We start from the raw sequence: 27,255 nt of genomic DNA on the forward strand, positions 1-27,255 counted from the left end.
AACAAAAAACAGCACATACAGCAATATGTACTCTGTAACTTTTAGAGAGGTTTTTTTTTTTTTTTTTTTGCGATCAACATCTAGAGAGACATCTTTAAAGAGAGCTAGTCTTACCTGGCTTATCCTTCAAATGGTTTGACTCCACTGATTCTTATTGTTCAACTTGGTGACAAAGTAATTAGCTGTGAATCTGATGTGGAAGTTGCTGGAGCAGTATGTCTCATGGCTAATTTGCTACTTTGCAAATTTCATATAATACTAATAATAATACATAATAACACTATTAATAGCTTCATATCACCTTGAACCATTGATAGTAATAAAAACAGCGTTGTGTTGTGTGCTATGATACATACGGTCCTTCTGTTTACCACGCTACACTGACAGATCACAGCTTTACTTTTGCACATCCGATTTAATACACCGCGTGAACTCACTGCAAATAAAGGTCTAACTGCAACATCTTTCAACCATAAACACATAATTTATTGATCCACATTGAGGGGAAACGGCCCACCCATCTGGGGGTGGGGTTGGAGTGCAGGGAGTAAAGAGGAGGCAGAGTGTGTGTGTGTTCATCTTGCAGGCTGATGTAGAGATGAGCTGTTGAGTGAAGGCATCTATATAATACAACATCTAAAATTGAAGTGCATTATCTGTCATTTTTAGGTGTCACTCTTGTTATCCAGTGTTCTTCATGTCTGCTGTGACTGGCTGTCAGCCTGGTCCCTCACCTCCTTTATTTATTTTCATTATTTGTCAATTTTACCTGGGCGAAGATGACGAAGAAGAGGAGGAGAACGTTTCCACAAACAGCGGGAGGAGAAGAAAACTGGAAGGGTGGAAATGAGAGTGGGGATTTTAAATGTTGGTAGTATGACTGGTAAAGGGAGAGAGCTGGCTGATATGACAGAGGAGAAAGGTAGACATATTGTGTGTGCAAGAGACCAAGTGGAAGGGAAGTAAGAGCAGGAGCATCGGCGGTGGGTACAAGTTGTTGTACCATGGTGAGGACAGGAAGAGAAATGGTGTTGGGTCATTTTAAAGGAAGAGCATGTTAAAAGTGTGTTGGAGGTTAAGTGAGTGTCTGACAGGGTGATGAGTGTGAAGTTGGAAATTGAAGGGGTGATGATGAATATCATCAGTGCATATGCCCCACAGGTAGGTTGTGAGATGAAGGAGAAAGAAGATTTCTGGAGTGTGTTAGATGAGGTGGTGGAGAGTGTGCCCAAGCATGAAAGAGTGGTGATAGGAGCAGACTTCAATGGGCATGTTGGTGAAGGGAACATAGGTGATGAGGAAGTAATGGGTAGATATGGTATAAAGGATAAGAATGGGGAAGGACAGATGGTAGTTGGTTTTGCAAAAGGGATGGAAATGGCTGTGGTGAATACCTACTTTAAGAAAAGGGAGGAGCACAGGGTAACATATAAGAGTGGAGGAAGGTGCACACAGGTGGACTACATTTTTTATAGGAGATGCAAGCTAAAACAAATCACAGACTGCAAGGTGGTGGCAGGAGAGAGTGTCGTTAGACAGCATAGGATGGTTGTTTGTAGGATGACTTTAGAGGTAAAGAAGAAGAGAGTGAGAGCTCAACAAAGGATCAGATGGTGGAAGCTGAAGGAGGAAGACTGTTGTGTGAAATTTAGCAAGCAGGTGAGAGAAGCACTGGTTGGAGGGGAAGCAATTTTGGACAACTGGAAAAGTACTGCAGATGTGGTGAGGGAGACAGCTAGGGCAGTACTGGGTATGACATATGGACAGTGGAAGGAAGACAAGGAGACTTGGTGGTGGAATGAAGAGGTCCAGGAAAGCATAAGGAGAAAGAGGTTGACGAAAAAGTTTTGGGATAGTCGAAGAGATGAAGAAAGTAGACAGGAATTCAAGGAGATGCGGCGTAAGGCGAGAAGAGAAGTGGCAAAAGCAAAGGAAAAGGCATATTGCGAGCTGTACAAGAAGTTGAATAGTAAGGAAGGAGAAAAGGACTTGTACCGATTGGGCAGACAAAGGGACAGAGCTGGAAAGGATGTGCAGCAGGTTAGGGTGGTAATGTGCTGACAAGTGAGGAGTGTGTGCTGAGAAGGTTGAGCTGATGAATGAAGAAAACGAGTGAGAGAAAAGGCTGGATGATGTGGTGAGAGTAAATCAGGAAGTACAAGAGATTAGTAAGGAAGAAGTGAGGGCTGCTATGAAGAGGATGAAGAGTGGAAAGGCAGTTGGTCCAGATGACATTACAGTGGAGGCATGGAAATGTCTAGGAGAGATGGCAGTAGAGTTTCCAACCAGATTGTGTAATAAAATCTTGGAAAGTGAGAGGATGCCTGAGGAGTGGAGACGAAGTATGCTGGTTCCTGTTTTCAAGAACAAGGGTGATGTGCAGAGCTGCAGTAACTACAGAGGCATAAAGTTGATCAGCCACAGCATGAAGTTATGGGAAAGAGTAGTAGAAGCTAGGCTTAGAAAACAGGTGAAGATCTGTGAGCAGCAATATGGTTTCATGCTAAGAAAGAGCACTAGAGATCAAATCAAATCAAATCAATTTTATTTATATAGCGCCAAATCACAACAAACAGTTGCCCCAAGGCGCTTTATATTGTAAGGCAAAGCCATACAATAATTACGGAAAAACCCAACGGTCAAAACGACCCCCTGTGAGCAAGTACTTGGCGACAGTGGGAAGGAAAAACTCCCTTTTAACAGGAAGAAACCTCCGGCAGAACCAGGCTCAGGGAGGGGCAGTCTTCTGCTGGGGCTGGTTGGGGCTGAGGGAGAGAACCAGGAAAAAGACATGCTGTGGAGGGGAGCAGAGATCAATCACTAATGATTAAATGCAGAGTGGTGCATACAGAGCAAAAACAGAAAGAAACACTCAGTGCATCATGGGAACCCCCCAGCAGTCTAAGTCTATAGCAGCATAACTAAGGGATGGTTCAGGGTCACCTGATCCAGCCCTTACTATAAGCTTTAGCAAAAAGGAAAGTTTTAAGCCTAATCTTAAAGTAGAGAGGGTGTCTGTCTCCCTGATCCGAATTGGGAGCTGGTTCCACAGGAGAGGAGCCTGAAAGCTGAAGGCTCTGCCTCCCATTCTACTCTTACAAACCCTAGGAACTACAAGTAAGCCTGCAGTCTGAGAGCGAAGCGCTCTATTGGGGTGATATGGTACTAAGAGGTCCCTAAGATAAGATGGGACCTGATTATTCAAAACCTTATAAGTAAGAAGAAGAATTTTAAATTCTATTGTAGAATTAACAGGAAGCCAATGAAGAGAGGCCAATATGGGTGAGATATGCTCTCTCCTTCTAGTCCGCGTTAGTACTCTAGCTGCAGCATTTTGAATTAACTGAAGGCTTTTCAGGGAACTTTTAGGACAACCTGATAATAATGAATTACAATAGTCCAGCCTAGAGGAAATAAATGCATGAATTAGTTTTTCAGCATCACTCTGAGACAAGACCTTTCTAATTTTAGAGATATTGCGTAAATGCAAAAAAGCAGTCCTACATATATCAAAAATGACTCCAAGATTTCTCACAGTATTACTAGAGGTCAGGGTAATGCCATCCAGAGTAAGGATCTGGTTAGACACCATGTTTCTAAGATTTGTGGGGCCAAGTACAATAACTTAAGTTTTATCTGAGTTTAAAAGCAGGAAATTAGAGGTCATCCATGTCTTTATGTCTGTAACACAATCCTGCAGTTTAGCTAATTGGTGTGTGTCCTCTGGCTTCATGGATAGATAAAGCTGGGTATCATCTGCATAACAATGAAAATTTAAGCAATGCTGTCTAATAATACTGCCTAAGGGAAGCATGTATAAAGTGAATAAAATTGGTCCTAGCACAGAACCTTGTGGAACTCCATAATTAACCTTAGTCTGTGAAGAAGATTCCCCATTTACATGAACAAATTGTAATCTATTAGAGAAATATGATTCAAACCACCGCAGCGCAGTGCCTTTAATACCTATGGCATGCTCTAATCTCTGTAGTAAAATTTTATGGTCAACAGTATCAAAAGCAGCACTGAGGTCTAACAGGACAAGCACAGAGATGAGTCCACTGTCTGAGGCCAAAAGAAGATCATTTGTAACCTTTACTAATGCTGTTTCTGTACTATGATGAATTCTAAAACCTGACTGAAACTCTTCAAATAGACCATTCCTCTGCAGATGATCAGTTAGCTGTTTTACAGCTACCCTTTCAAGAATTTTTGAGAGAAAAGGAAGGTTGGAGATTGGCCTATAATTAGCTAAGATAGCTGGGTCAAGTGATGGCTTTTTAAGTAATGGTTTGATTACTGCTACCTTAAAAGCCTGTGGTACATAGCCAACTAATAAAGATAGATTGATCATATTTAAGATCGAAGCATTAATTAATGGTAGGGCTTCCTTGAACAGCCTGGTAGGAATGGGGTCTAATAGACATGTTGATGGTTTGCAGGAAGTAACTAATGAAAATAACTCAGACAGAACAATCGGAGAGAAAGAGTCTAACTAAATACCAGCATCACTGAAAGCAGCCAAAGATAACGATATGTCTTTGGGATGGTTATGAGTAATTTTTTCTCTAATAGTTAAAATTTTATTAGCAAAGAAAGTCATGAAGACATTATTAGTTAAAGTTAAAGGAATACTCGGCTCAATAGAGCTCTGACTCTTAGTCAGCCTGGCTACAGTGCTGAAAAGAAACCTGGGGTTGTTCTTATTTTCTTCAATTAGTGATGAGTAGTAAGATGTCCTAGCTTTACGGAGGGCTTTTTTTATAGAGCAACAGACTCTTTTTCCAGGCTAAGTGAAGATCTTCTAAATTAGTGAGACACCATTTCCTCTCCAACGTACGGGTTATCTGCTTTAAGCTGCGAGTTTGTGAGTTATACCACGGAGTCAGGCACTTCTGATTAAGGCTCTCTTTTTCAGAGGAGCTACAGCATCCAAAGTTGTCCTCAATGAGGATGTAAAACTACTGACGAGATAATCTATCTCACTCACAGAGTTTAGGTAGCTACTCTGCCCTGTGTTGGTATATGGCATTGGAGAACATAAAGAAGGAATCATATCCTTAAACCTAGTTACAGCGCTTTCTGAAAGACTTCTACTGTAATGAAATTTATTCCCCACTGCTGGGAAGTCCATCAGAGTAAATGTAAATGTTATTAAGAAATGATCAGACAGAAGGGGGTTTTTAGGGAATACTGTTAAGTCTTCAATTTCCATACCATAAGTCAGAACAAGCTCTAAGGTATGATTAAAGTGGTGGGTGGACTCATTTACATTTTGAGCAAAGCCAATCGAGTCTAACAATAGATTAAATGCAGTGTTGAGACTGTCATTCTCAGCATCTGTGTGGATGTTAAAATCGCCCACTATAATTATCTTATCTGAGCTAAGCACTAAGTCAGACAAAAGGTCCGAAAATTCACAGAGAAACTCACAGTAACGACCAGGTGGACGATAGATAACAACAAATAAAACTGGTTTTTGGGACTTCCAATTTGGATGGACAAGACTAAGAGTCAAGCTTTCAAATGAATTAAAGCTCTGTCTGGGTTTTTGATTAATTAATAAGCTGGAATGGAAGATTGCTGCTAATCCTCCGCCTCGGCCCGTGCTACAAGCGTTCTGGCAGTTAGTGTGACTCGGGGGTGTTGACTCATTTAAACTAACATGTTCATCCTGCTGTAACCAGGTTTCTGTAAGGCAGAATAAATCAATATGTTGATTATTATATCATTTACTAACAGGGACTTAGAAGAGAGAGATCTAATGATTTTTCCCAGTTGTTGGTGGTCTGGGAGCAGGCTCTGTCTCTATGGGGATGGGGTATTGGGGGGATGGCAGGGGGAGAGAAGCTGCAGAGAGGTGTGTAAGACCACGACTCTGCTTCCTGGTCCCAACTCTGGGTAGTCACAGTTTGGGGGATTTAATAAAATTGGCCAGATTTCTAGAAATGAGAGCTGCTCCATCCAAAGTGGGATGGATGCCATCTCTCCTAACAAGACCAGGTTTTCCCCAGAAGCTTTGCCAATTATCTATGAAGCCCACCTCATTTTTTGGACACCACTCAGACAGCCAGCAATTCAGGGAGAACATGCGGCTAAACATGTCACTCCCGGTCCGATTGGGGAGGGGCCCAGAGAAAACTACAGAGTCCGACATTGTTTTTGCAAAGTTACACACCGATTCAATGTTAATTTTAGTGACCTCCGATTGGCGTAACCGGGTGTCATTACTGCCGACGTGAATTACAATCTTACCAAATTTACGATTAGCCTTAGCCAGTAGTTTCAAATTTCCTTCAATGTCGCCTGCTCTGGCCCCCGGAAGACAACTGACTATGGTTGCTGGTGTCGCTAACTTCACATTTCTCAAAACAGAGTCGCCAATAACCAGAGTTTGTTCCTCGGCGGGTGTGTCGCTGAGTGGGGAAAAACGGTTAGAAATGTGAACGGGTTGGCGGTGTACACGGGGCTTCTGTTTAGGACTACGCTTCCTCCTCACAGTCACCCAGTCGGCCTGCTTTCCCGGCTGCTCGGGATCTGCTGGAGGGGAACTAATGGCGGCTAAGCTACCTTGGTCCGCACCGATAACAGGGGCCTGGCTAGCTGTAGAATTTTCCAAGGTGCGGAGCCGAGTCTCCAATTCGCCCAGCCTGGCCTCCAAAGCTACGAATAAGCTACACTTATTACAAGTACCATTACTGCTAAAGGAGGCCGAGGAATAACTAAACATTTCACACCCAGAGCAGAAAAGTGCGGGAGAGACAGGAGAAGCCGCCATGCTAAACCGGCTAAGAGCTAGTAGCTGCGCTAAGCTAGCGGATTCCTAAAAACACACAAAGTGAATAATGTGTAAATAATTTAGAGGTGATTCAGCAGAGGGAGTGCTTTAGTTAAGGCATGTGAAGATTACACTGTGAAACAAATCGTTATCTAGTTAACTAGAGCAATCTAACTATGCAGATTAAACAGCTAACAGATACAGCAAAACACCGCTGTGCTCCGGAACAGGAAGTGATACAATACCGCAGTGAGAGCCAACCACCAGTAGAGGCAGAAGAAGTCCAAGAAGACATCAATGCACTCAAGACAGATGCAATGTTTGCTCTGTGAATACTGTTGGAGAAGTACAGAGAAGGCCAGAAAGAGTTACATTGTGTGTTTGTGGGCTTAGAAAAAGCTTATGATAGGGTGCCAAGCGAAGAGCTGTGGTATTGTATGAGGAAGTCTGGAGTGGCAGAGAAGTATGTTAGGGTAGTGCAGGACATGTACAAGAATAGTGTGACAGTGGTGAGATCCGCAGTTGGAATGACAGACTCATTCAAGGTGGAGGTGGGATTACACCAAGGATCAGCTCTGAGTCCTTTCTTGTTTGCAGTGGTGATGGACAGGTTGACGGATGAGATCAGACAGGAGCCCCCATGGACTATGATGTTTGCAGATGACATTGTGATCTGTAGTGAGAGTAGAGAGGAAGTTGAGTCTAGGCTGGAGAGGTGGAGATATGCTTTGGACAGAAGGGGAATGAAAGTCAGTAGAAGCAAGACTGAGTCCATGTGTGTGAATGGGAGGGAGCCCAGTGGAATAGTGCAGTTACAAGGAGTAGAAGTGGTGAAAGTAGATGAGTTTAAATATTTGAGGTCAACTGTTCAAAGTAATGGAGAGTGTGGTAGAGAGGTGAAGAAGAGAGTGCAGGCAGGGTGGAGTGGGTGGAGAAAGGTGGCAGGAGTGATTTGTGACCGAAGAATATCTGCAAGAGTGAAGGGGAAAGTTTACAAGACAGTAGTGAGACCAGCTATGTTGTATGGTTTAGAGACAGTGGCATTAACAAAAACACGGGAGGCAGAGCTGAAGATGCTGAGATTCTCTTTGGCAGTGACGAAAATGGACAAGATTAGGAATGAACATATCAGAGGGACAGCTCAGGTGGGACGGTTTGGAGACAAAGTCAGACAGGCGAGATTGAGATGGTTTGGACATATGCAGAGGAGGGACCCAGGGTATATAGAGAGAAGGATGCTGAGGATGGAGCCACCAGGCAGGAGGAGAAGAGGGAGGCCAAAGAGGAGGTTTATGGATGTGTTGAGGGAGGACATGCAGGTGGTTGGTGTGACAGAGGAAGATACAGAGGACAGGGTGAGATGGAAACGATTGATCTGCTGTGGCGACCCCTAACGGGAACAGCTGAAAGACAAAGAAGATATGTCAATTTTACCTCTCAAACATGGAACCACCTATTCCATAATACTATATCAGTATTTCATCATCATTCTGAAAGGTTTTGACAACTTAATTTGACACTAGAGGGCACTCAAGCAATATTTTCAACCAGTGACGCCAGTAGGCAGCAATCACACATCAGTAACTCTGATTTAACAAAAGCAACAATTGTTTTTGGCTGATCATTACTTCAGTAATGGATCAGGAGCAAACCTGCATGTCTACTCAGAATGTTCTACGTACATGCCAAATTTCAGTTCAGTTATTGAAGATGAAAGACTCTTGATTCACTCATTCACATTTTGGTCCGAAAAGCCGACAGTAAAAAAAAAAAAAAAATTAAATGACCTAATCATAAACTAGTTACAAACTAAAATGTGACCTTGCATTTCTTCTTCTTCTTTTGGTTGCTCCAATTAGGGGGCACCACAGCAGATCAATCATTTCCTTCATACCCTGTCCTCTGTATCACCCTCTTTCTCACCAACCACCTGCATGTCCTCTCTCAGCACATCCATAAACCTCCTCTTTGTCCTCTCTCTTCTCCTCCTGCCTGGTGGCTCCATCCTCAGCATCCTTCTCCCTATATACCCTGGGTCCTGCCTCTCCACATGTCCAAACCATCTCAATCTCGCCTCCCTGACTTTGTCTCCAAACCGTCCCACCTGAGCCGTCCCTCTGATATATTCATTCCAAATCTTATCCATTCTTGTCACTCCCCCAAAAATCGCAACATCTTCAGCTCTGCCTCCTGTTAGTGCCACCGTCTCTAAGGGCCCCTTCACACATAGTGTGAATTTGGTCAAATTGCACATAAAGTGCGCATGAAGCAGGAATTGTATGCAAGACGTGTAATTTCGTAGCTGCTTCCAACGTCTCGGACACCTGTTGCTACAAATATTTGTGCACACCAGCAGCTGAAAGACAGAGTGTGTGTTGTGAGGCCCATTGAACCCTCTAACGACAGGTGTCAGCCAAATTTCAGCTGACACACATGAACATCTAACACTGCTCGCTTGGCACTTAGAAAATGTGTGGCCATTTGCACTGTTAACACATGTTAACACAATATTCAGCAGACAATCACTGTCAGTGAAATTCTGTCTAAGTGCCCCACATGTGTTGGTCTGTGTGCTGAACTGACAGGAGGTCTGGCCGCCGACAGGAGCGGCTGTGGAGATCTGTGGTTCTGGACCTCACGGCTGGACAACACGAAATGTGTTTGGATGGATATGGACTAACAACTGCCCATTGCGACATGCCTGTGTCTGCTTGCTGTCATCACATGGACATACATAAAAACATATATCGCTGTGACGATAGGCTGCAGTGAGCGAGCGCCCGCATGGCGCACACATTGACAGGCTGCCCCCAGGTTGAAACGGACAGTCAGATCATAACACACAGCTGGCAATCTGACTGTCACGTCACCCACATCAGCTCTGTTCCACATGACACGGTGTCAGTCCTGCAGTGTCATCTACAAGACCCGCGTGTCGGGCAGGACACGCGTGCAGGGCCGGCTGGACACGTGCCAGCAGATGTGGACATGATGAGACAAGCTCACTGCTCCATTCATGTCATTTCATGACTGTATGTCTGTGACGATTGGTCATCTACCGAGAAACAGATGAATAATATTTGTATTATCCATGTGATTAGAGGGATTTAATAAAATGTGGAGTTTTTATATGGTGTGTGTTTTTTTTTGTTGTTGTTAATATGTCCATGTCCTTCCAGGCAGTTTCCCGCACCTTTCACAGGACAGTGATGGTAGCTCAGTGGTAAAGTTTCTGACTGGCATTCAGAGCTTTTGGAAAGTACAGGTTCGGGTCCCGTGGGTGGCATGTAATTTTTATTTTTTATTTTCGTGCAGCTGCTGTGAAAAGCTGCTGTGTTCCTACATCCTCATTCTCTCCAGAGCATATCTCCATATCTCAAGGCTAGACTAAACCTGCTTGAAACTCACTACAGATAACGTCATCTCCAAACATCATCGTCCATGGAGACTCCTGTGTGATGTCATGTGTCAACCTGCCATCACCATTGCTTGCATGTTCTCCCTCAGCACAACTTTGTGACACATCAGGACTGAGGAATGACAGTGTGATGCAGTTCAAGTTTTAAGTTATGTTTTAATGAATTTCACTGCATTTTTTTTAAAGATGCAGTTGTTGTTTTATTGAAATCTTTTTGTTGGGAAGGTGTTGTAACACGGACCCACAACAGGGGGCGCAAATGAACGGACAATGGATAAGAGAAGGAGTAACAATTTAATGTTGCAAAAGAACACAACGGAATATAAACAAGAGTACTGCCAATCATACACAAGAGGACTGCGGGCAGGCTTGAAGATAGGAGACCTCGGATGAACGAAGAGCCGGGGCCCACACCGCTTCTACCACCAACGGCCTGAAGAACACCGAAGCCGTCAAGCCCTGAGTCCCCAGGTGGTCTCTGTCCTCTGTTGTCGGCCGTGGTACTGCTGGCAGACAGAAACAGAAGGTGGTGAGTGTGAATCCTCACACCCAGCAACCTTGATTAATGATTCCTCCGGGAGGGATAACCTCCAGGAACGTCTTGACTTGTGAAGTTCCCGTTTGTCCCTCTCCTGGGTCTTCACGGGTTTGCAACTGCACACAGAACAATAATAGATTACAATAATCACAGCAGAGAAGATTACCTCTAATCGTAGGAGATTTCTCGGCGAGGAGGTGGAGTCACCGTCCGGCCTTTATGGTGATGGTGATGAGATGAATGAGTGACAGCTGGTGTTGAGGATGAGTGACGGCTGTCACTCCCAGTGGTTCTGGCGCCCTCTTGTGCTTGAAGCCCGCACTCCAAGCAGGGCGCCATCTGGTGGTGGTGGGCCAGCAGTACCTCCTCTTCAGCGGCCCACACAACAGGACCCCCCCCCCTCAACGGGCGCCTCCTGGCGCCCGACCAGGCTTGTCCGGGTGTCGGTGGTGGAAATCGACCAGAAGGGCCGGGTCCAGGATGAAGCTCCTCTTCACCCAGGAGCGTTCTTCGGGTCCGTAACCCTCCCAGTCCACCAAGTACTGAAAACCCCGACCCTTCCGACGGACGTCCAGGAGCCGACGAACAGTCCATGCCGGCTCCCCGTCGATTATCCGGGCAGGAGGTGGGTCGGGTCCCGGGGTGCAGAGCGGTGAGGTGTGGTATGGCTTGAGTTTGGAAACATGAAAAACCGGATGGATCCGCAGTGAAGCCGGGAGTGTCAGCTTCACTGCGGCCGGACTGAGGATCTTGGCGATGGGGAACGGCCCGATGAAGCGGTCCTTGAGTTTGTGGGATGTCACCTGGAGCGGGATGTCCTTGGTGGATAGCCACACCTCCTGCCCCGGTTGGTATGTAGGGGCCGGGGAACGCCGGCGATCTGCATGGGCCTTGGCCCTCGTCCGGGCCTGTAACAGGGCAGAGCGGGCGGTCCGCCACACCCGGCGGCACCTCCGCAGGTGGGCCTGGACCGAGGGTACCCTGACCTCTCCCTCCACAAGTGGGAATAACGGGGGCTGGTAGCCCAGACACGCTTCAAAGGGGGAGAGGCCGGTGGCAGAGGATACTTGGCTGTTGTGAGCGTACTCGATCCAGGCCAGATGGTTACTCCAGGCCGCCGGGTGCGCGGAGGTGACACAAGGAAGAGCCTGTTCAAGGTCCTGGTTCGCCCGCTCTGCCTGGCCGTTCGTCTGTGGGTGATACCCGGACGAGAGACGTACGGTGGCCCCCAGCTCCTTACAAAAACTCCTCCAGACTTGCGAGGAAAACTGGGGACCACGATCCGAGACGATGTCCGACGGTATCCCATGCAGACGCACGACGTGGTGGACCAGGAGGTCTGCCGTCTCCTGGGCCGTCGGGAGCTTCGGGAGGGCCACGAAGTGGGCCGCCTTGGAGAATCGGTCCACTACCGTCAGTATGGCGGTGTTGCCCTGGGACGGCGGGAGGCCCGTGACGAAGTCCAGGCCGATGTGGGACCAGGGGCGATGAGGCACAGGCAGGGGTTGGAGTAGACCCCTGGTCTTGCGATGGTCCGCCTTGCCCCTGGCACAGGTGGTGCAGGCCTGGACGTAGTCCCGGACGTCGGCTTCCAGTGACGCCCACCAGAAGCGCTGCTGGACTACTGCCACGGTCCTACGCACTCCGGGATGACAGGAGAGCTTGGATCCGTGGCAGAAGTCCAAGACGGCAGCCCTAGCCTCTGGTGGGACGTAGAGTCTGTTCTTCGGACCGTCTCCCGGGATCGGGTTCTTTGCCTGGACCTCCCGGACGATCTCCTCCACGTCCCAGGTGAGGGTGGCCACGACAGTGGACTCGGGAAGGATGGTGTCGATGGGGTCCGACAACTCGGCCTTGGCCTCCTTTTCGTGCACCCGGGACAATGCATCGGATCGTTGATTCCTGGTCCCGGGGCGGTAGGTGATCCGGAAGTCAAAGCGCGCGAAGAACAGGGACCAGCGGGCTTGCCTGGGGTTCAGCCGCTTGGCGGTCCGGATGTACTCCAGGTTCCGGTGGTCCGTAAAAACCGTGAAAGGCCCCGTAGCTCCCTCCAACAGGTGTCTCCACTCTTCTAGAGCCTCCTTCACCGCGAGGAGTTCTCGATTGCCCACGTCATAATTCCGTTCAGCGGGGGTCAACCTGCGGGAATAGTAGGCACAAGGATGGAGAACCTTATCGAACTCCCCGCTCTGGGACAGCACGGCTCCTATTCCTGAGTCTGAGGCGTCCACCTCCACTACAAACTGGCGAGTAGGATCAGGCTGCACCATTTAGTCATGTCTCTCATGAGATGAAGTAAGGTGGAGATGTTGCTTTTATTTATAGATATAGATTTACTTTATTAGCTTTGGGGGGGGGGGGGGGTTAGAAATATAATTCCTTTGAGCATCTGATTCTCCATCTGTCTATGAACCTAATCTTGACCCTAGTGTACTGAAAAATTATCGTCTGATATCAAATCTATCACTTTTCTCTAAAATTCTGTTAAAAGTGGTCTCACGGCAGCTTGTGGACCACCTTACCAAGAATAATCTTTTTAGGCCACTGCAGTCTGCTTTTAGAAAATACCACTCCACTGAGACAGCTCTTACTAAAGAGCTGGTGAATGATCTTCTGCTTGCAATGGCTTTGGGCACCACTTTGGTTTTGGTGCTGTTAGATCTCAGTGCTACATTCGATACCGTGTATCATCATGTTTTACTTGATAGGTGGAGCATTACTTTGGGAGTACTGGAAGTGCTTTTGCATGGTTGACGTCATGTCTATTCAGTCGCTGTCATTGTGTTTTATACAATAACACTACTTCAAACTTAGTGATATGAAATTTGAGGTTCCACAGAGATCTGTCTTGGGCCCCCTGCTTTCCTCCCTTTATATAGCACCCCTTTTCCTTATACTGTGGTGTTTTGGGATTGCCTTCATTGCTAAGCTGATGATACTCAATTATATAGGCCAATAACTGCTGGTAATCTCAATTCTATAAAAACACTAGATGATTGCCTTGCATCAGTGAGAGGCTGGATGTCTAGTAAGTTCCTACTTCTAAATTCTGATACGACTGCAATGATGGACCTTGGTCCAGCAATATAACGGAATCAATTTCATCAACTAGTGCTTGGCTTAGGTTCGTGTGTTGTGCATCATACAGACAGGGTGAGGAACCTTGGAGTGATTTTTGACCCTGTGTTGTCCTTTGGACTTCATATTAGGGATGTTACGAGAGGTTCCTTCTTCCATTTGCAAAATATAGCGAGGATTCATCCCATTTTGTCCTTGGCTGATGCTGAGACCCTGATTCATGCCTTTGTTTCCTCCAGACTGGATTATTGTAATGTCCTATTTTCAGGGTTGCTGCAGTCCAGTATCTGGTATCAAGGTGTCTTTATTAGCCCCTCTGGGACAATTTGTTGTGCGGCCAGCAGTAGAACACGTTCATGCATACATAAACATAACATGATCTTAAATTTGGCATGAAAACTCACATAATAAACATAATAACACAACATAAAATAATAAGAAAACCTAGTTAAAAACCACTCACGTGGTAGCTCAATTTGAGCAGTCACTCAATTTCTGCTGGCACCCTGTTGGGCAATGGTACCAGCAGCGGTCATTGTTAATCCGGACCTCAACGGATGCGGTATGGAAATTCGATTTGTATTCTGCATGGCTGGGTTGGCTTGTTTTATGCTGAATGCCCTTCCTGATGCAACAATACTCATTTATCTGGGCTTGTCTAGGCACCACAAGGTGAGGTGCACGCTGAGGGGCGTCAACCCAAGCAAAGCAATGGGCCCCAGTGGTGTCTCCGGATGGGTGTGAAAGACTGTGCAGACCAGCTTGCTGGGATTTTCACCAAAATCTTCAACCAGTCCCTGACACCTCCATCATAGTCTCCCTATGCAAGAAATCCCCCATAACCAGCCTCAATTACTACCAGCATGTTGCACTCACACTGGTGGTGATGAAGTGTTTTGAAAAACTGGTTAGAAGTCATATCGTGTCATTCATAATGCACACTCAAGACCCATACCAATTTCATTACAAGGTCAACTGGTCAACAGAGGATGCTGTGATCGCTGTCCTACACACCATGCTGACCTACATGGAGCAACAAGGTCACTACACCTGTCTTCTCTTTGAGGATTATAGTTCAGCATTCAACAACATCCTCCCCATGACCTAGTGAGGAACCTGCTGAACCTCAGTCTACCTCATTCCACATGTCTTTGGATTAAGGACTTTCTGTCAGATCACTCACAGAGAGTCAGGATTGCTTCCACATATCCACAGCTCTCACACTCAGCACCGCTTCCCCTCACGTCTGCGTGCTGAGCCTGCTGCTGTTCACCCTCTACACCTCTGACTGCACCCCTATCCACACCAGCAACACCTTCACTAGGTATGCATATTACATCAAAGTGGTATGCTGTATCACTGGAGGAGATGAGTCCGCCTACCGGGATGAGGTGGAATGCTGTAGAAAAAAAAACCCATCCAAAACAAAAAAGCTAATCATAGACGTCAGGAGAAACAAAACAGACATTCAGCCCATTATCATTGGGGGACTTGAGTGGAAAGGATCAGGGACTTCTGTTTCCTGGGAGTCCACATAGATGGGAAACTGACCTGCGACAGGAACACCACACAGATGGTAAAGAAGGCACAGCAAAGACTCCACTTTCTGAGAATCTTCACGAAAAATAACACAAGCCAGAGAATGCTTGTGTCTTTTTAGTGTTCTATCATGGAGAGCATCCTCACATACTGCCTCTGGACATGGTTTGCCAGCTGCATGGGGGCAAACAGGAAAGAGCTCCAGAAGGTTACCAAAATGGCAGAGAAGATTATTGGGTGCCCTCTACCCACACTGGGGAACATTCGTGGCTCTTGCTGTCTTGGGAGAGCCAACACCATCCTAAAGGACTCATCCCACCCAGGGCACTCTCTGTTTGAGCTGCTGCCGCAGATGGTCCAGGGCCATTAAAGCAAGAACAAATAGAATGAAAAACAGTTTCTACCCAACTGCTGTTAGAGCTTTGAATGCCAGTGGAACCAAATAGTCAGGTCACATGCCACACTTGAGTGCAGTATTTGTTAATGTGCAATATCCAGTGCCACTGAAATATCCACAGTTTTGTACATAGTTGTCTCTTTTTAAATGTAATCTCTATGTTCTTATTTTTTAATTTGCACTCTGGACATACCACTTTTATTTGGCTAACTCTCATGTTTTTTTTAATTTTTTCATATCCAGACCTTTCAAGTCTGCATGTGGTTTACTCAGGTTTATATTTTCACTGAAAGGCTTGCACCTTACCTGTCATTGTACTTTGATACAATGACATTGAAGAATCTGTATCTGTCGCGCCGCGCCGGCTGCCTGCCAACATGCGAATCCGTCCACACGTCTTTCATTACAAAATCTCCTTTAACAGTGGAATGTCCGGATAAACTGCTGATCCCGACCTCTTCTGAAACTTCTCAGTTCTCTCACGACGTCCTGGGTCAACAGAGGCTTAAATTTGGAGGTTTTCAGCTCGAAACAGGCTGACGACGGCGCCTCCGAGCGCGGCGCAACGTGCTGCTCCGTGGGAAGTCCTTAGAGTGACAGTAACACTCCATAATCTCTCATCAGCCGTTAAAGTTTCACCGAAAACCAGCTGAATTTGAATGGTGTCCACGTCGATCTGCCTCACAGGTTCTGAAAAAATTTTGATCAAGCAAAGCGCCAGTCTCTCAGGAAGAAGTCAGACAAAGGAATTCCGACGGGAGGGGTGGACCACTCCTCACTGAAAGCCTGCCCACAGGCGAATGACGTAACCGACAGGCGTGAAAAAACTCACGCATGCGCACGAGGGTTCAAGGTTGGCTGATGTAATCGCACGTGATTCAAATCCAAATATTTTTATAAAAAAATAAAAAGGTCGGTTTCTTTTCTAATAGACCTCGTATCTTGGGACTGGCACTCAGAATGTACTGGCTACATACCCCTTGTGGCTGAGTTGAAATGTGACCTTGCACAACACTGGCTATTGTCATTGGGTGGTTCAGCGATGGTAATGGGTGTGCTGACTTTGTTGGGGAACTGCTGGTCTCGACCTTCCCCCAAATAAGAAAGCACATTGGCAACAGGGGTTATTTTTTAAAATAGAGCTGCTCCTGCATGGTGGAGAAAAAAACTGCACGATTTACAGTTCATCCACTCTGTGTCCTTTCATCTGTAGGCGTCAGACAGAGAGATCCAGTGGGTGATCCGTGTTGCTGTGGTGGTAACAGGTGTGGTTGGAACATCACTTACCAGCCTGAAAAGCAGTATCATCATTTTCTGGTTCCTCTGCAGTGAAGTGGCATCCATCTTCATCTTTCCCAAGCTCGTCTGTGCCATCTTCTTCAACATCTCCAACAGTTACGGGAGCCATTATGGGCTTCCTGGTGGGGTTGCTGATTAGACTGTTGTGTGGTGTGAGCCGTTGGTTGGACTGCCACCAGTCCTCCACTTCCCAGGATGCACTCTTGAGGACGGTCTTTATGTCCAGTATTCACCAGTTAAAACCATCTGCATGTTGTTGGTCTTTGCAGCCAATGTATTGTTCTCTTATCTCACTTCTCTGTTCTTCAACAAAGACCTGCTTCCTCAGAACTGGGACATCTTCAAAGTTATAGCCACGAACTCACAGGAACCACCAATACCAGCAAGTGGCATAAAAGCAGAGAGTGAAAACCAACACCTGGAGAACCAAGAGGCCTCTGAGTCAATGATCAGCACCAGTTGTTAGTTTCAGTATGTTTATTGTCTTTCCTGAACCTTAACAGGTCCAGTAAAGATCAGTCCATCTAGAAAGATACACAGATTTTATTTCTCCACCAAGTCCTAGAACACCTGTCTCAGAATGTTTAAAAATTCCAGTCAAATTTAAAAGACTGATGTACATGTTAAGGAAAATGTTAACTCTGTTTATTAGCTGAAAGTTCAACTTTGCAGCAATTAAAAACAACTGTTAAATTTTCAGTCTTAAACTACCACTGGAATGAGGGTAAATGGTCCATTTGAAAATAGTGTTGAATCAAATTTTGGAACATTGTCACTGTCTTCTTGGTATCATTATGGTGTGTGATATTGAGTAATAACTTGTAGTCTGGTCGAAACAACATGCGACCAACTCATCGTCCAACATGACTCTCATGAAATACAATTTAAACCAGTTGTACACTGTACACTTCTGCATCCAAAAAATATCTAATTCGCATTTCGAGAACTCAGAATACTTCTTCATACACACAACATAGTTTGTTCCTATCATGTGACTAATTACCACAAACACACACTTAATGTGTGTAACAACAAAGAAATAATTTTACTGATCATATTTTTTTCTCAGAGAGATATGTGAATGTTGAAAAAGCAAATATATGCAATGTCAAAATGATTGACTTATTTATGTTAGTGTGTGGTGAACATACAGGCACATATGTCTATGGTGAGCTTTAATTCAATGTCATAAAAAACGCACCATAGTATTTCCAGAGCAATAGAATTGTGTTTCCTCTTTGTATTTTATTCTCTCGGTGGCCAGTCTGGGGATCCATGGGCGTGTCCTTTACACCTTCATATGCACACCCTGGAAGTTAGGTTCTTTCACGTTGTGCAGGGTTTTTATTCTTTCTCTTTTAGCTGCTCTCTTTTGAACAACAAAGCATCCATGTCCACCTTACACTAATTTGTTCTGGTTGGCAAGTGGACTTTTCCATGTTTTCCAGGTGTAATTACACACTCACCTTACGTCAATGTCTTGCGTGTTTACCTGCTGGTGTTTGTGTTCCTGTGTTCCATTGTGAAATGTAGCACACCTCCCTCGAGCTCTTGCTCTGGCTTCCCAAATCTGTTTATTACTTTTGGGCAGCTAATATTCAAAAAATGTTATTTTGGATTAATGCTACTCAGACAAATTGGTGTATTTTAGAGGCTCTGATGACTTTTCATCTTTTCTTCCTGCCTTGATATGCTGATGGCTTCCATCTTACCATAGAGGCCATCTTACCTTTCCTCTACCTCAATCACTCTTGCTACTTTTTGAAATTGATTTAATTTCAACACCATAGGAAAGACTTTTAAATTGACCCCAACTAAAAGGAGACTGATTTCTAACATTTATGATCAGCTTATGGGTACCACTTACAATTTTTCAACAGTCAAAACTAAATGGAAAAATGATCTGAAAACAAGTTTTACAGAAGATTGGTGGGCAAACACTCTGAGCAGGGACAATGCCTTCACATCTTATGCCAGATTGAGCCTTATTCATTTCCAGTTTGTCCATACAATGTATTTTCATAAAAGTAGGTGAGCCAAACTATTCCCTGACCAGGGGCCTCATGTATAAAGATTTGCGTGGATTTCTGACTAAGAGCTCCTTCACACATAACACGATTAAAACAGGATGTCCCACGAAGGAGGATTCGAATGGCAGTCATGAAAAATGCACATGCATTCTACATTTGCTTGCCGCTCGTGTCGGAAACCCATTCGAACAGTGGGCAAGATGAGGTCACACTGCGATCTGATGGTGCTCACAACATTCACACGCCATTTCAAACGCAGGTTGGACATATGGTGCTGAGGCCGAGGGGCTGCACAAAATCAGTGGCCATGCGGAACCCTGGTCGAATGGTGTGATCGAGGCAGCATCACACCAGCGGCCAAATGATGGACAATGCTGGGCAAGTGGCCATTCGACCCATTCTTGCCCAGAGTCGTTTGGAGTCCAGGTACCACCCACAAACATCCACCACCACTCACGGGGCACTCAGAAAAGGTGGGGCCTGTTAACCCCCAAAATGGGAATCAGCTTCAAATCATGAATTATCCCCAAACCGTTAGTTTAGGGATCAATTACTGCAGGAAAGCTTGATCGCATACCCTATCACCACAAAAATGATTTTATTTTTTATTTTATTTTTTTGGTGGGGGTCACTACAGGCTGAGAAGTGATCCAAGCAGCTCTTGCTTCTGGTGTCAAGCACCTAGTCCCGCTGGGTGTGTCCCACTCCTGGGACAGTCTCAGGTGAGGAGGTGAACTGGGACAGTCCACCTGTCAAACTCACAGAGAATAGAAACCTCCCCCTCTGGTAAACAGCTCAGTTATCTTAAGAGAAATGTTCTAGAAAAACAAACAATAATTTCTAACCTCAGGAAGGTAGACAATGAGCTACAACCTTATTTTATGAGCTGTCCTCTGAACTGTAAAAATAACATTGACCAGAACAAGCAGGTGGCAGAAAACGGAAGCGTAGGGACCATCTACAAAGTGCAAAAACCAGACACCAGAAAATAATCAACAAATTCAGGTGTGGTGTCACCAAATTCACTGCACACATCAGTGGTCTCAGTTTGGAAAAATGTGCAAAAATGGAATTTTAGTGATTTTTTAAAATTATTAAATTAAGTCATAAAATGAGCAATAAAATTAACTAATTCACTAAAATTAAAGTTTTGAATATTTTTTTCCAAACTGAATGCTGTAGTATAACCAGCCGGAGACCACTGATGTGTACAGAAAATTTTGTGTCATCACACCGTATAATATTGACACTATTGAAAATTTAAAAAATAAAAAAAAAATTCTCCAGAGTTTTTCACAAAGACATTTTTACAAACTGAGTGATGTAGTATAAACAGCAGGAGACCACCTGTATGGTCACAGACAACCCTGGCTCCTCACCATACTGTGTGCTCTGTGCCAGCTCCAGTTCTGCATCATTTGCAAGTAAATGCTCACTTTCCCTGAATACACACTCACGTCAGAATGCACCATTTGCAATGTCCTCTAACAATCCTAGCACAGCCATTGTTAATACCATTTTACACATCACTTTGAGCATGCTTTTATGTCCACCCATATCACTGCAAACATGTGGGTGTGTGACTTCTTGTTTTCACACTATTAACTGTTCCCAGCATCACCTCTATGTCACTAGTGGAACAATAGCTGTAGAAACGTGCTTATGGCAGGCAGGATCTTTGCATGATGCAGTGCACATTTCCACGGTCAACTCACTTTAGATACATCTGAACACTGGTGTGGAGATGGACGTATGCCACGTTTTTGTGCATACAATGCTTTGTACATGAGGCCCCAGGACCCCAGATGCAACAGTTCTGAAAAAGCCAGATGTTTCGGGCTTGTCCCAAACTCTATGATTCTTGGTGGTGAAAAAAGCCTCACTATGACTCGTCTTGGCAAATCTTTATTGTACAAGTCAATTCTATCTCCAAAGGCATCAAGGAAAGCAAATACTGCTTGGCCAAAGGATGTGATGCTTTTCTTGAGTCTGGAAATAGTATGTTTACAACACTCGAGGGATCCAAAGACATTTTTTTCCTCAGAGAAAAACCTTTATTTTATATTTTTGTTAACAACTTGGGTGTTGCCTCCCAAATGAGAATCAGCTATGTCACACTATGGTTTTCCAGTAGAGTAACTGTGCTTTTTAAATTCATTTGTGTGCATGGAAATAAAAGATACCATATGGATTTTGAGCTTTACTCACTTTTTTAAACACTGCTATTGTTGTGGTTAGAGGTCCGGACGGGACCAGAATGGTTCAGGTGATGGACTCAAATGCTGGGAGCAAGGACAAGACAGGAGTGAAGAAAGATTTATTTACAATAAAGGATTCGTGATGAGTGATGCGAGTGTCTTAAGAGAGTGACCCGAGCTGCGAGCTATGTAAGTGTCTAAGTGATTAACCTGGGTTGAGAAGTTCTGCACTTGGTCCCTGATAAAACCCATGGACTGCTGAAGATCTCCCCGGATCCGGCCATGGAAGATGAGGGCTTGTTGGAACTGCACTGCTCCCACTGGGTTATTATTTCTGGCCAGATACTTCTGTGGTGGTTAGAGGTCCAGACGGGACTGGACCGGTTCAGGTGATGGACTCAAATGCTGGGAGCAAGGATGAGACAGGAGTGAACAAAGGAGATTTTTTTACAATAATGGATTAACAAAGGATTTAATATTGCTGAAGCTGGAACTTGTGCCTGCAGAGCCAAGACAGGGCCCGCTTGTCACAGTGGAAAGCTGAGAGCTGCAGTGCACATGGAGCCAGGCTTGAGAGTTAGTGAGTGGGATGAAACCCAGGAGTGTGGTACAGGAACTGGAGCCAGGTGGGACGCTAAGAGCCGAGGAGGGAGGGACGTTCTGAGAAGCAAGGAGAACAAAGGTGAGTGAATGCACTCGTAACACTGGAAGCCTTTAACAACAGAATGTTCACAGGAAGGCTTAATGTAGGAATGTTCGGAGTTCAGGAATTGTTCACAGAGGTCAGCAGCACCACGACTTATGACGCAGTTCAATTAAGCATGACTTGGCTTCAGGAATGACTTGGAAGTTCTTAGTAGTTCTGCATAACAGTTCATACAGTTCTTGGTGATGCACAGAATCTCACAAACTCAGAGGCGGCAGGAACTTCGCTGAACGGTGCAAAGCAGCAAGCTCTGAGGCTTAGTGCAGATGAGCAGTGGCACAGCTGCAAGTTCGAAAGTGACGTTGTAGTGCAGGTAGTGGCGGGGAAGCCAGGAGATGTTGCAGCGTAGAAGCCAGGATGTGTTGCAGCATGGAAACTGCACAGGAAGGCATCTGGAAACACCAAAGGTCAAAATGGTCTATTGTGGAAAATAGAGAGACCAGGTTACCTTGAGAGGAGCTGTGGGAAGCTCAGATGTCCCACAGATGTGTCTCAGTGAATCTCTCAGAAGTCAGAGCGCATGGAGGTATCAAAGTTGAAGTAACGTAGTCTCAAAGTAGCATCTGGTGATGCAGGCTGAAAATCTGATACTACCAACAGACTGCAAAACTGTTCTCCAGCAAATATTTCACCTCATTCTGCATGACTATTCTGTTAGTTGGATTTACTCGATATGAATGCTGCTTGATGGGTTTGTTATCACCAACATCGATATGATGGCACAACACCATGGTCTGAGTAGGTTTATCACCAAATATAAGCAGGTGGCCACGAATAAGCTGGCACATATCCGTTCTGGCCGCCTCTGACAAGTATGACAAATGTTCCTCCAAATCTCTCAAAATTCACAAATTTTCCAATCGCGCACTTGGGACCGAACCTGCTGGTTCCCGTAACCCATCCTCCTCCAGACAGTAAGGCGGGGACACCACAGTGACCACAGAAGTGACCACCACAGGGCACATGGGTGACATGCCAGAACCATCACGAACAACATACTGTTTTAACATATTGACATGACACACCCGACTCTTTTTCTTCCTGTCTGGTGATTTAATCAGATAATCAGTGTCACTCATCCTGCTTTCCACCACGTATGGACCACAAAACTTTGCCTGAAGACTGGATCCAACCACAGGCAGCAACACCAACACAAAGTCACCTGGCTGAAAATTACGAGTCTGAGATTTCCTGCCATAACTTCTCTTCATTTTTGTCTGAGCAGTGGACCAGGAAGTGCGGGCCAGTTCACAAGCAGAGTGCAGTTTCTCTCTAAATGAATTTACATAATCCAAGATGTTATGCATGGGACTCAGTTTATCTGCCAACCACCTCTCCTGCAGCAAGCACAAAGGACCGCGAACGGTGTGCCCAAAAACTAACTCAGCTGGACTAAATCCTAGAGACTCCTGAGTAGTCTCACAAATAGCAAACAGCAACAGTGGTAGCCCCTCATCCCACTCTGTGTGACTCAAAGCAATACTTCCGAAGCATAGATTTTAACATTTGATGAAATCTCTCCAGTGCACCCTGACTCTCTGGATGATATGCACTGGAGACCTGATGTTTAACAGACAGTTCACACATAACCTGCTTGAAAACTTTGGACATAAAGTTTGTTCCCTGATCTGACTGCCCATAATGTACGCATTGGAAAAGCCTCAGGAAAACGAGTTGCTGCACACATCACGGGTAAAACATAATGATGTCCAGCCTTTGTTTTTGGCAACGGTCCCACACAGTCTATGAGTACATGTTCAAATGGCTCTCCAATTACTGGGATAGGATGTAATGGAGCTGGAGGAATAACCTGGTTTGGTTTTCCTGAAAGTTGGCAAACATAACAAGATTTACAAAACTTTACCACATTAGATTTTAAGCCTGGCCAAAAGAAATAGTGAAGGACCCTATGATAATTCACAAAGCACATTGGGCACAAAGCACAGTCTGTCTGCAGCACAGCAAAATAAAAGTGGCACACAGTCTGTGATTTACCTGTTTGATGATGGAGTGTTAGTGAGCCAATAGTATCCACCTACAGGGAGAGAATTTGATGTGGTGAACCAGGTTGTAGTCCCAAAGGAGTTTCCACTCCAGGTTTTGAGTCTTGCACATGACCATAATTTGTCGGGTCATTTGGGGATTATCCTCCAACAAATCAGACCATTTGGAGCATCATTTTGAAAGAACATGACTTTTATGCAAAGTGACCAAGATAACAAACTCTGGGGAATGATCATACAGAGACTGAAGGTTTTTTTTTTTTTTTTTTATATAACTTTGTGGGATTTATGACAATATTTATGGGTTCTGGATTTTTTTTGTGAAAGGGGTGGGGGTGTCACCCTGTATATATATCGTATTTGGGGAAGTTACGTGATGTGAGACATTATCTTTACCTGTGATGACACGTTGCTGTGTGGTGCTGGACGTTGATACAGATGTTGAAACTGCTGGTTGAACCCTCCTCGCTTATGGAACTGGATTCTTCAACAAAAACACAAAATGCCGACATGTCAAAAAAAAAAAAACACAGTAATGGCACTAAATGAGTCAAATGTACACGTTTGTTGTCATGCTGACTTTAGGTGTTTTTCTGTCAGAACTTAATACTTTAAAGCTGAGCACAGAGTTAGCTAGCTCACTAGTTAGCAGTCAGCTAGCTCACTGTGTCTGCATACATGAGACAATGATGTTACTTTAACACAAGTTTAGACTCACAATCTTCGTTTGTTAAAGTGTGCTTCCCACCAATAGGATAAGTAACGTTAAATGGTGCTTTCAAGCAGACTACAGTCACAAAAACACTTACTGTCCGTCGCTTCCGACAAAGCCGAGCCGCGGTCATCCTGCCTCCCGTTGTTCGCCGTTCGGTGTCCGTAAACAGCGTTCCTGCAGTCGAACCATTTCCAGCCCTTACCGTCCGACCTACTCTGGTCGTTGTGGTCCTGTAATCACTTTTAAGCTTTTTCAGCTGTTCTCTGCGTTGCTGTAATGTCTGGTGAGCCGAGTGTGGCCAAAGACTGGAAGATTTTCTCATTTCGGCTCACTTCATCCACCTCTCTGTATTCTCTCCTCCGCCACCAAACACAAACGTCCGCAACTCATCCACAGACCACGGTGTGGTTTTGTGCGAGGAAAAAAAAAACTCGCCATGAAATGAAAGAAAAGGACGGTCGCTGTAACACTGTTGTGACTATTTAAAAATGGCGGGTTTTGATTTTCGTCTCGGACGGCGCGCTCATGACTCATCCAGTGACGACATTCTCTGACCAATCAGTGGCCGGCAGCCTGTTGACATCACATTTTAGTATCAGCTCGGCTCGCTTGGAACCGCTCTTGAGCAGATACAAAAAAAAAGCACCCGGTACCAGGTACTAACCCTAATGGAAAAGCAAAAAAAACGAGTAGAGTCGAGTAGTGCTGAGTAGTGCTACTTTTGTGAAGTAGAAAAGTGCCATAACAAACCCTGTTTTCCCCAACTCCTCCTCCAAGATGTCTTTTAGCTCTGCCTTTTTAGCACTTAAGGGTGCCTGCACATTAAACAGGTTAGCAATCAACAACAGATCCACCTTCCTGCACCTGTGCAGCTGCTGCAAAAGTGGGATGTTTAACAAAGCTGTCCAAATCAAATTCCATTGTCGACAACAAAAACAAACAAACAAACAAAAAAACAACAACAACAAAACAAAAGCTAATAAAAGATCTGCAGTGGATCAGACAAGCCACCAATTTATGTTATGACTGGGCCTAGGGGTGAACCAAGGCATAACATAAAAATGACTCCCCCGCTCACCACTCCCAAGGATGACCAGAATTCCAGGTCCGCAGTCCAAAAAAAAACAAAAACAAACAAAAAAACAAGTTTATTATTGTTAAATAAAACTTCAGGGTGAGAAAGAGGCCAAAATAACAAACAAAACAATCTAATATATAAATAAAACAACCAAACAACAGTGGTCTTACCTAAGCTCCGAAGCAAAAACAGGAGAAAACTGTAAGCAGCACCTCACCTAGGTGGGGAGGGTAAATACACTCATATGCAGTGGTGGGCACACTTCAAATAATCTGATAACATAATTATCGAAGATAATGTTTTCATTATCAGATTATCTTTTTAGATAAATTTAAAAACCATCATCGGACTAATTATGTTCCGATGAATTACCGTCCAATAACTTTTAAACCGATAATGTACTAAACTAAGATGAACAGTAAAAAACATTTTTAAAACTGTTAAAGCTGTTGAAACCTACCTGTTAAAAGTTTCATAATAAGCATGTTCTATCCTCTGCAAACAGAAACCACTATCATCTGTAAGCAAAGGAGAACTGGTGACCAAAAAAAAAAGTCATTTCCTTTAACATACTAATGTAATCGCAATGTCACCAAGTCATCCAGAGGCATACATGTTTAACTTATGGTTCAAATTTTAACCACTCATTTTAGACAAGTTATTTAAAATTATTGTCATGTCTGAAGTTTATAAAGTGAAAATATTAGATATATGTTTTAATTTTAAAGTAATGTGCTAAATTTTAAGGTTTTGTGAACACATGCTATGCCAGGCAGCAATGCATTATGGGTAGCATAAGGTAATCTCAGACGTTCACGACAGGACAAATGCATTTCAGACACTCTGTTCAGGGTCCACAGATAACAGCATTAAACTCTAGTGCCTAAAACTCTCGTGAATATATTCTCTGGGTTTATAGACGTTAGTGTATTTGCGTTTGTTAAATTCCACGCATTTTAAATTTAGCAGACACAGATTATCTGGAATTTTGTTTGACATTTTTTCAAGGCCGCTACTGCCATCTACTGGCCAGGAGTGTTCATGGCAGTATTAAACATCTGGGTACATGGCTGCTCTCAAAGTGTTGGTATTGTCCATTGTCCAGGCGCTTTTTGTGTGCATATATTTGTTAACTTTGTATTTTAAAACTACGGTTAGAAGTAATTCCGACTCCTTATCGATCCACACGAACGAGGTTGGCGCCATGTTTTTAGTTTTTGTGGAAGTGACGACAAGAGAATAAGGCTCCTGATTGAATAGAATTTTAATCAGTACCGCCACCCAAAGGTTTGGCAGACTAATTACAACACATTTATACAGTTCGATGTGGATGGATTTTTTTTTAAACGACGTAGTGTGGATGAAGTTTTTTCCCCAAACTGAAAGGGTAAGATATTCGGTTTTACAAATACCCGACAACGTGTGTACATGGCCTTATGTCTGTGAAAGGCACTATATAAATAAATGTACTTACTTAC

General features: G+C 44.5%; 1 protein-coding gene across 1 annotated transcript in view; it reads left to right on the plus strand.

Annotated features, from left to right (window-relative positions):
- Positions 1-17,529, plus strand: part of LOC117523805 (high affinity choline transporter 1-like) — a 132,730-nt gene extending 115,201 nt beyond the window's left edge. Inside the window, 1 exon segment of the mRNA XM_034185416.1 lies at positions 16,962-17,529. Coding sequence (XP_034041307.1) covers positions 16,962-17,513 — 552 coding nt within the window. The 3' untranslated portion in view covers positions 17,514-17,529.
- The last annotated feature ends 9,726 nt before the right edge of the window (positions 17,530-27,255 follow it).

The sequence above is a fragment of the Thalassophryne amazonica genome, chromosome 13 (assembly GCF_902500255.1).
Source record: "Thalassophryne amazonica chromosome 13, fThaAma1.1, whole genome shotgun sequence".
In the NCBI taxonomy this organism is placed as follows: domain Eukaryota; kingdom Metazoa; phylum Chordata; class Actinopteri; order Batrachoidiformes; family Batrachoididae; genus Thalassophryne; species Thalassophryne amazonica.